Source organism: Stenella coeruleoalba (assembly GCF_951394435.1).
Source record: "Stenella coeruleoalba genome assembly, chromosome: 14".
Taxonomy (NCBI): Eukaryota; Metazoa; Chordata; class Mammalia; order Artiodactyla; family Delphinidae; genus Stenella; species Stenella coeruleoalba.
The window spans coordinates 63,663,078-63,673,903 of NC_137160.1; the positions used below are offsets into that span (position 1 = coordinate 63,663,078).

The 10,826-nt window shown below is 47.1% G+C and overlaps 1 protein-coding gene across 1 annotated transcript in view; it reads right to left on the bottom strand.

The window, feature by feature from the left end:
• Window positions 1–10,704, bottom strand: part of CRKL (CRK like proto-oncogene, adaptor protein) — a 31,777-nt gene extending 21,073 nt beyond the window's left edge. Inside the window, exon 1 of the mRNA XM_079943562.1 lies at window positions 9,932–10,704. Coding sequence (XP_079799688.1) covers window positions 9,932–10,242 — 311 coding nt within the window. The 5' untranslated portion in view covers window positions 10,243–10,704. The remainder of the gene's footprint in view (window positions 1–9,931) is intronic.
• Between the last annotated feature and the right edge of the window lie 122 nt (window positions 10,705–10,826).

The window sequence follows — 10,826 nt, forward strand, 5'->3', positions numbered from 1 at the left end:
ACCCAACACAGCCAAAAATAAATAAATAAATTTTCTTTAAAAAAGGAAAGAAAAGCACTGTCTCCCTTCTCTTTAGCAACACCCCATCTGGAATGCCCCCTTCTGCAAGAGAAGTACAGAGGTCTCTCTTCACCTAAGAAGTGTTCTGGAAAGTTGCGAATACATGAAGTTTTGGGAAAACCTATTTTGCTGTTAGCATTTCCTCCCCTTAACTTTTTTGAAGCACATAATCTACACCAGAGTAACTTCACCCAGAGTCTCCACCTCTTTAGGGGGTGACGCCTGTAGAGTCATCACCAAGGCTGGTTCTGGAGCAGCCCGAGGGAGAATGCTGGGATAGGGCCTATGCCTGCCTAACCACTGACTACAGTTGTTTTGTCTTCCAGTAGATCATGGCCATTCCCTCTTTTTCCCCCAATTAATGACCTAAAAAGTTGTTTCACATAACAACATGATCTCCTAAGTTGAAGCACTTTAATTAAAAAAAAAAGTTTCTTTTTGAAAAAGTGTTACCATGTTACAACGTTCAGCAAAATAAAGGAAAACAAAAGAGAAAAAAATCCCACAGTTCCTGCCCCAAGGTAGCTACAGTTCTCCTTCCCTCCTCCCTCCCTCCCTCCCATCCGCCCACTTTGCGGCTTGCTTTCTTTTTTTTAAAACATCTTTATTGGAGTATAAATGCTTTACAATGTTGTGTTATTTTCTGCTTTATAACAAAGTGAATCAGTTATACATATACATATGTTCCCATATCTCTTCCCTCTTGCGTCTCCCTCCCTCCCACCCTCCCTATCCCACCCCTCTAGGTAGTCACAAACCACCGAGCTGATCTCCCTGTGCTATGCGGCTGCTTCCCACTAGCTATCTATTTTACGTTTGGTAGTGTATATATGTCCATGCCACTCTCTCACTTTGTCACAGCTTACCCTTCCCCCTCCCCATATCCTCAAGTCCATGCTCTAGTAGGTCTGTGTCTTTATTCCCGTCTTACCCCTAGGTACTTCATGACCCATCATATACATGATGCCATATATATATGTATTAGCATACAGTATTTGTTTCATTCTCTTTCTGACTTACTTCACTCTGTATGACAGATTCTAGGTCCATCCACCTCACTACAAATAACTCAATTTCGTTTCTTTTTATGGCTGAGTAATATTCCATTGTATATATGTGCCACATCTTCTTTATCCATTCATCTGTTGATGGACAGTTAGGTTGCTTCCATGTACGGCTTTCTTTCTTAAGAGTCCCACGTACAGGACTTCCCTGGTGGGGCAGTGGTTAAGAACCTGCCTGCCAATGCAGGGGACACGGGTTCGAGCCTTGGTCTGGGAAGATGCCACATGCCACAAAGCAACTAAGCCCGTGAACCACAACTACTGAGCCCGTGTGCCACAACTACTGAAGTCTACGCCTAGAGCCTGTGCTCTGCAACAAGAGAAGCCACCGCAATGAGAACCCCGCTTGCCGCAACTAGAGAAAGCCCACGTGCAGCAACGAAGACCCAATGCAGCCAAAAATAAATAAATATATTTTTTTTTAAAAAAGAGTCCCATGTATGCATGCCAGGGGCAGTTTTTCTGCGTTTCCCCACTATACTGCTCTTGCTTCATTCGGTAAGCCTGCTGCAAACAAGCATCCCTGTGTTTCTGAAGGGTTCTTCTTTCTCTGTTACCATCTTCACATACTCTTTTGAATTTAATTTCCCTGCACTGTATTGCTTGTAAAGCCTAGATTCCTGGATTAAAGAACAGGAACGTTTTCACGGCCCTTGGTACATTTTGCCACACTACTCTCCAAAAGTCTGTCTTTGTAATTTGGCAAAACTTACATCTTTTTAATGTAAATGACCAGCTTCACAGTAGTCAGGATACCTTGGTGGTTGGAAGAGTGATTTAAAACCTCAAAGGCCTTATTACTTATTAACAACCTGACAACAAAGGGGCAGACTGCTTACTATCAGTGTATCTAAAAAAGAGTGAGCAGGAACAGCAAAACAAAGAAAAGGCTGACACTTATACCTCCATTGAGGACTGCCTGCAGTCTTGGCAGACAGTAAATTATTGAATCCCCACAGCAATCCTGGGAGGTACGATGCCTTCCACTTGGATTTGCACAAAGCAGTGTCCTCACTCACAGCCTCTCAGCTCGTCAGCCGCAGGGACAACCCGTGGGTCTCTCAGGTGTCTGAGAATTAACGCTGTGCGTGAAACACCCACAACAGTTCCTGACTGGCACTAAGCACCCCATCAGCTCCTCACCCCCCACCCCTGAACCTAATTCAAGGGCCACGGAGATTCTGTGAGAGTTTGGGTCACACTAAACAAAACTCAGATACTTCACCAAGAGCACACTTGGTTCCACTGCAGACGCCTTCAAGGGTTATTTTTACTGTTTATACAGTTAAAAGTTAAAAGCAGTTCCACAGACCGTGAGAACACTAGTACAGCTTCAGTAGGGATTAACACTAATGACATCCATTTACCCAGGTACCCACTGGCCTTATTATGTACTAAGAACTTGGGGGACAAACAATGAATTAAAACCAAGTTCCTGCTCTCGAAAGACTGCAAACTTAGTAGTGACAGAGGCTGGAAGGCAAATGAGAGCACCAAGTGTCATTCATGTGTCCCACAGAAGCTGACGGGGTCAAGTTCTGCTAAGGGTCAGAACAGGCAAGGGGATGGTGCAGAAAAAGCCAAAGACTAGCCCCCTTTAAAGCTGAAAGATTTCGTGGAAGACAGGCTTACGCATTCTGATTCTACATCAGAAGACTTAAGAGCCCCAAAGGTTCAAACGCCCCCTTCCCAGCTTCCCCACAGCTCGCGGGGCTGGCTGGTTCCCACAAGCAAGGCCAGAAGCGGGCTGGCCGGCACACATTTGAGGCTTGCTGGCTACATATGGCCTTTGTCAGATAGTCTTCTTTTCATATAACCCTTAAAAAAGTAATGACCATTCTCGGCTCCAGTACACTATACAAAAACTATCTGTGAGTCTCGCCAAGGGATCCACAAACTATGGCCTGCAGGCCACCGGCCCACCAGTTGGTTTTACAAATAAGGTTTGAGTAGAACCCAGCCAGGCCCATGCGCTCATGGGCTGTCTGTGGCTGCTTCCGCAGTACGAGGGCAGAGCTGAGTGGCTGGGATGGGGACAACAGGGCCCACAAAGCTTAAAGTGCTGAACAGCTAGCCCTTCACCGTGAGTTCGCTGAGGCCTGGTCTAGATAGCCGAGGCGGAGCTGGGGAGGGTGCTCATGCAGACCTGACAAGAGGGAGGACAGCTTACACTTTTTCCACCACTTCACTGCTACAGTGACCTGGAGCTCCTTTCCTGATTCGACACACGCACAGACATCCCTAAATATGACAGGAAATCAACCTCCCAGCCACACCCCTGACAAATTCAAAGCCCTCCACTTCCCATTTTCTCAAACTCGTGTATTCATCAAAATCCCCTGCAAATTACACATTAGTCCCACTGCAGAGATGAAAGCATGATGATGCCAGGTCAGAAATACTTAACATATTAGAACCCACTGCCCAAAGAAATAGGAAACATAAAACTGGAACAACTCATTGTTTCTCAATTGTTTCGCAATTTGTTCCTTCATCAGGACTGTAAATAGCATTCAACACACACACAGTTTCCCAAGCCCATCAAGCACACCAGACCCATGCTTCTTCTTCTCCCTCTCCCTCTCCCTCTCCCTCTCTCGACAGCTCTGGAAGAGAAGCCGCTCCTCATCGAATGACAATGAATCTCCCTCCTCCTTTGGTTAAAAGCATTCTCAGCTGCATGTATAAATCACAGATAAAACATTTTATTTAAACTTCAGCTTTAATGCCTTCTATGCTTACAATCACCTTATTCCTGTTAAGGAAGCAATACAATCAACTTCTAGCAGGAGAGAGTTTCAAAGGTCCTGTTCTAGTTTTTTTTGTTTGTTTTTTTTTTTTTGCAGTATGCGGGTCTCTCACTGTTGCAGCCTCTCCTGCTGCGGAGCGCCGGAGGCACAGGCTCAGCGGTCATGGCCCACAGGCCCAGCCGCTCCGCGGCACGTGGGATCTTCCCGGACTGGGGCACGAACCCATGTCCCCTGCATCGGCAGGCAGGCTCTCAACCACTGCACCACCAGGGAAGCCCCCCGTTCTAGTTTTTAAAGGGGGTAACATGGATATGGAAGATTTTCCTTATTATATACATGTATACACATACTCTTGTGTATGTATGAAAGATTTCACAATAAAAAGTTGGAAAACAAAACAGATGGTAAAAGAATCAATTCCAAGAAGACTGGCTAAGTACCCGTCTGCTCAAAGTGCTTCCAGCGCTTCTTATCCCTCGGTGGCCCTGAGCATGGAGGACTCTCCCTCCATCCCTGGCTTCGCACCTTCACCAATGGCTCTCAGTCTTCGGTGGTGCCTGCCTCTGCACCTCCATCCACAGCTTCTCTGCCTCTGCTCATTCTGCGGATTCCACCAAAGCTTAGACCCAAATCTGTATATTTGGCCCCCAACCCTCTTCTCGTTAACAAACCCATCAGATTGCTGAACCCCGCCTGGCTTCCCTGTTGAAAACCATCGACCCCCTCCCCCCATCCCTCCTCTCCATTCTCTCAGAGGCACCATTCAATCATCCCTGATGCCACAGCTCTCCACTCACCTACAGGCAACTGCCCAGCGATGGCTGTCATCGGCTTCCACCTTATATTCCCAACACAAGAGATCTCAGTTCAGCTTCTCACAATCCCTTCCCCTGTAACAGCCCTTGATTAACCCCACACTCCAGACTCTCATCACCCCGCCCACACCAGTTTCTAAAAAATAAAACTGACCATGACAGTTCTCTTCTTAAAAACTTTAAAGGGCTCCCACTGCTAAACTCATGTACAAAGCACAGAGGCCCTTCACAGTTCAGCATTCTTAACTTCCTAGCTCGCGGCTCCTCACTCACATGAACCACACCTGTGCCTTTCCCAGCACCTCTTCTACCTCATACACTTGTTCTCATCCTTCAAGAACCAGTTCATGTGAAGTCAGAAAGAGAAAAACAAATACCGTATGCTAACACATATATATGAATCTAAAAAAAAAAAAAAAGGTTCTAATGAACCTAGGGGCAGAACAGGAATAAAGATGCAGATGTACAGAATGGACTTGAGGACATGGTGAGGGTGAAGGGTAAGCTGGGACGAAGTGAGAGAGTAGCACTGACATATATACACTACCAAATGTAGAATAGCTAGTGGGAAGCAGCCACATAGCACTGGGAGATCAGCTTGGTGCTTTGTGACCACCTAGAGTGTTGGGATAGGGAAGGAAGGAGGGAGACACAAGAGGGAGGGGATATGGGGATATATGTATACATATAGCTGATTAACTCTGTTACACAGCAGAAACTAACACAACATTGTAAAGCAATTATACTCCAATAAAGATTAAAAAAAAAAAGAATCAGTTCATAGAGCACCTTCCCTTTCAGGCCCTGCCTGACCCTTTAGTTGACCATCCTTGCTTTTAAGCGCCCATGGTATTCTATTTTCATTTGTTCAGTATACTGAGCTTCTCAAAAGCTAGGGCCATGGTTTACTTCCATTATATGACTTGAGTCTAGCATTGGGCTTTGGGATACAGTAGGCCTCAATATATTGAAATTCCTGCTAAAATTAAAATGCCCAAGACACAGGGAAGCATTTCCCCTAAGCCTGGGTTAAATCTGTTCCACAGACAAGGAAATCCCGTGTGCCACCAGGTTTGCTGTCCAAGCCTCTTCGCCTCACCACCGCAGAGCTCACACTCGGCTGTCGTTCCCCACCAGTTGCACATGCCTGATGGTCCCACCTTACTCCTTGTGACCTTAACTCCGACTCCAGGATAATCACCACTGCCCCCTTTCACTTATCAGAAAGAACTAAAATATTTTAGCCTGAAGGAACCTTAGAACCTAGTCCAACTGTTCAGATCAAGAACAGAAATCTTAGATAAAAAGTTCTCTGAATTTGAGTCTTAAACAAGAGAAAGGTCACAAAGCAAATGGCTATCAGCACTTTACTTGCCATGGGAACACAATTCTCACCTGGGCGAGACTCCATTCCCAGCGTAATGACGTTTATGGATCCCATCTAAATTGAACTTAGGTGATTTAAACTATTGGTAAGAAGAAACTCAAAGGTTTATCCACAGTGTCCAATTCTATGCTAATCAAAATCACTGTTAATCCGTCTCCCCTACTCCTAATTACAAAAGTCCAAAAGTTCCCTTAAATATTCAGACAGGGGCCATGGGGGGAGGCATGGCCATGCTACCTGCGGTACCCTCCGGTCCCCCACGGTGTAGCCTCTGTGGCACACATTGTGAGGGTCCCCTCGGGATGCTCAGCTTAGGCGGCGCATCCTTTCTCCGCCCTCCCACAGCTACTGTCTGTATCAGATGACATGAATTTGGCCTTTTAAATAAAGTCTCAGTAACCAGGAAGCTCCTCAAGAGCATGACAGGGACTGCTGAGTCAATGTTAGTTCCATATTACCAGCACATGCAATGAGCAATGTCTGCTGAGTAAAAAACAGGGTTTTCTCTATGGGTCAACTTGCCTCAGTTTTTCAACTTTTACTTCTCATGATTTTTCTCCCAGCCGTCATATAGCTACATAAGCTAGAACTGGAAAATTTTATAAGCAAAGCAAGCTACGCAAAACACACTTTCAATTTTCTAAACCGTAGGAAAATGTATTTCACAGCTAAACTAAATCCACTCAGAAACCTGAAACACTCTGTTGTTAAACTGGAAGTAGCCTCTATTAAAACAGAAACAAAAAAACCAGTAGCGCCTACCTGAATACTAATTATAACCTAATAAACGGAATCTTAAAAGTGTTTATACTCAAATAAAATGGAGGTGAAAACCACAAGTTTTCTGTTTATCAAATGATTTTTAATATAAAAATTACATCCATATGCAGAAAAAGAATCCTTTAGGGTCATTCAAAAATCAAAAGCCACTGATATACCTTTTGTGTTTAAATTTAAAATCTAAGACAGAGATGAATACCACAGACAAACTCAAAAGACAATAAGATAACCCAGAGAACAGACAGCTACAAATATACCAAGTCATCTTTGTCTCTTCTTTTCTCTTCCCCATCATCCCCCCTCCCACCAGCAACTTATTTTCAAACCACAGCCATCACTCAGTCTACATAATGCCTCTATGATGGACGGATGGGCGACTCATCAGTCACCATCGTTCTGACCTGGATTGCAGTAACAGCCTCAGGTCACTTCCTGGCTTCAAACCCCTTCCATGGCACCCAATTTCCTGCCTTTGACCATTACCTGTCCAAACTCTTCTAGATCGGCATCTCAGAGCCACACTCACATCACATTGCTGTCTTTCCCAACCCAGAACTTTGCATAAGCTCTCCCCCTCCTCGCCCAAGCCTTGCTCCTCCTCCCTTCTTCAGTTTCACGCTTTCTCTTACCTCACCAGCTCAGGTAAGTCCCTTCTACTAGATCCTCTCAGCCTAGATTGATTTCCTTCATAGCATTCACAAATCTTGTAGTATTTTATTTTTCTACTTTTCTGTCTGTCTCCTCCACTAAAATCTAAGTTCCATGACAGAGAAAGCATGTCTGTCACCCCTCTTTCCCAGTACCTATCACTGGAACATAATTCTCCTGTAATATTTGAATAAAAATATAAAATTAAAAGTTAAGGAACATTCCAATAAAAAAGATCAGACTAGCACAAAACAAGCACCAGTCCTTAAATTCTGAGGAAGTCATACAGTTGTGACCTTTCACTAAGCAAAACAGACCCCCCAAAAGAACAATTAGCCAAGGGGCATGAAACTCTGGCTTCAGAAGCTCAGTTTTGAGGCCTAAAAAAGCTAAACCACTTTATTTATCCTGTCTGGGGTGTGAAAATGCATCGCCCTGATTTCTGCATTTGGCCAAGGCTTGCCTGGCGTAATCTCCTACAGTAGGTAACACATCAACCAAATCCTCAGGAGAGGCAATCCAGATTTAGTGTGACAAAGTAAATCCAGCCAGGATCTGATTCAACCAGCACTGTGACAGCCCTTGGAGACAGCAGGGAAAAGGAAAAACTAAACTACAGCAAAATGCCTGGGGCAGAGGGCACAGAGGAGAAACAATCAAGGCTGAACTCAAGGGGGTCAGGTAAAGGCCCGAGCACCACAGGGAGGATTTCCGCAGGTGAGGAACCGGTGGAGGGAGGTGCTCCACGGAGGGCCAGCAGTCGAACGAAGGCCCACAGGTGTGCATGGGCGTGCAGGGCTGGCTCCCGGGAAGGAGGATGAGAGGGGTGAGGGCAGGCACCACACTCACAAAGTTACAAGGGCACCTGGGAAGACGCCCAAAGGGGAAGTTTGGGGTCGTTTCTGCGGGAAGCCGCTGCAGCACAATCCTTTTTCTCCACCCAGAAGGGGATCTAGTTATTCACTCACAGCTGCACTATAGTACCTGTCACCTCAAAGTGCACACACCTGGCACACAACATGGCATGCTAAATGCCTAAAATTAATGATATAATTCACCTCCACAAGCTAGGCAAGTAATTTACTTAAACGTATTTAATATCTCATTACTGTGGGTTCTAAGAGTCTCTCCAACCCCTTATATTGGAATTACATGTGCTGAAAGTTGACTCCAGTCACCAGTATCTTCCGGGACCTGGAGGTTTCACCAATCAGATTCTTTTTGGTGTCTAGGTCTTCGTTATACACTATCTGATTTATAATCACTTTCTCACCAGTTTTTAAAATCCATTTAGTTCTGCAGTTAACCTCAAAGTCATTCCACTGTCATGCTGTTCCTTCTCTATCTCTATTCCACAGAAGCAACGCTGAGGCGTCCAGTGGGTGCTCCTTAATTAATATAATACCTTTTAGTGTTTAGAGCTCAGAGTAGAATCCTGTCAGAGAATCTGTAAAGTCAGAAACATCTCATCCTGAAAAATCTGTCCTTTTTAAACAAATGTTTAAGAAATCAACTGGGCAGTGAAATACCTTTTACTTTTAAAATTCTAGGCAATCTCTTCAGCTCAAATTTGGCGTAATTTAAATAAAAGAAACCTCTAGCAAAATACTGATTAAGGCAAAAAATCAAATGAAAAGAGGATGCCTAATGATTGGTGTCACTCTGGGTTAACTTTAAAATAGATACTAAGTCATTAAACTTAACACAAAAAGTACATCTGAAATTCAAGTAAGATAGAATTAAGATGAGTGTCATTCAAAAAATTCCCTTAGGAATATTCTAGCCTCATTCCTCCTTGGAATTTAACCAAATGGATTTCCAGTCTATGGACGGTCCAGCTTGGGGGGAAACTGTTAAAAAAAAAAAAAAAAAAAAAGTCTTCGTTGAAGCCAACGCACCTTCTTTTACAATTTTTGTAATTAATGTATTATAAAATAGATGCCTAGGTTATTTCAAACTTGGCACCAGGGTATCAATATATAGTTCTGATACTTCACAGTTAAAGGTATTTTTCTAAACGCTAAAGCATTTTCATCTGCCCAGTGTTCCAAAAGCTGCAGTCCAGGAGGTCTTAACCTGGAGTTCAAAAACCTTGAAAGGTGTGCAAACTCGTGTGTGCTTGCGGGGCGGGGGTGGAGGGTAAGCTAACTTCAGAGTCTCAATCTGTGGCCCAAAAAAGGTTTCAAAAACAACAACAAAATTCTGCTTTAGCAGGGTAATTAAACCAAGAACGTAACGAAGGCAAAAAGCGTCCATTTTCAACTAGGTACCCGCAACTCAACACATTTAAGACGCACCCCTTCATCAACAATGACCCAGATCCTGACACTGCCTTCGGTTCGGAATGCCCTCCGGAAAGTAACCCGGTTCCGAAAAGGGGGCCACGGGTCCAGCCCCGACCCCCGCCCGCACACGCCCTCCGCGCACCTGGGCGCCGGCTCGATGAGCGTGGTGGTGTCCAGGTAGTGGATCTTGTAGAACTCCAGCAGGGCCGGCAGGTGGTCGAACTCCTGGTCCCCGATCTTGAAGCGGCGGTTGGGCAGCGAGTTGATGATGTAGTGAGACACCCGCGAGTTCTCGGACACGGACAGTACGTAGTCCCCGGGGCAGGTGGACGAATCGCGGACCAGGAACACGCCGTGGCGCTGGCCCTGGAGCCGGGTCTGCGCCTCCTGGCGAGACACGGGCCCCATGTACCAGGCCGAGCGGTCCGAGGAGTCGAACCTGGCGGAGGACATGGCGGGCCGGGCGCTGGGCCGGGCGGGCCGGGGCTGCTCTGCCTGCGCTGGACGCTCCGCCCGAACCGTCTGCGGGCCGGGCCGGGCCTCTGGCTCACCGCGCGCCTACTGAGCCGAGCCGGCACCTTCCTCGCGGCCGCGGGCCCGCAGCATCCTCCGCACCGCCCGCCTGCTCCGGGGCCGCTCCACGGAACGAGCCGGCTCGGGGGTGCGGGCCCAGCCGGGTCGCGGCGGTGAAGCCAAGCGCGGCAGAGGCCACCCGGGACCCTCCGGTCACTACTGGCCCGGCGCGCGCCGGCCCCGCGCCCCCGCCGCTCCGCACCGAGCCCCGAGGCCAAGCCAAGCACCGGACCCCCGGGAGCGCCGCGCCGCCAGATCCGCTTCGCCCAGCCAGCTCCCAAGAGCCACAGCAACAAAATGGCGGACGCGGGAGAAGCGGCCAGCCACCTCCCCCTCCGCTCAGCGCCCTCCGTCTGCGCACGCGCGGGCGCCGGCTCCCAGCGGCCGCCGGGGCCTCCCGGTGACGTCACGCGGCGCGGCCAATCGGGAGCGCGGGCATGCGGGACGGGCGTGCGCCGCTCGTG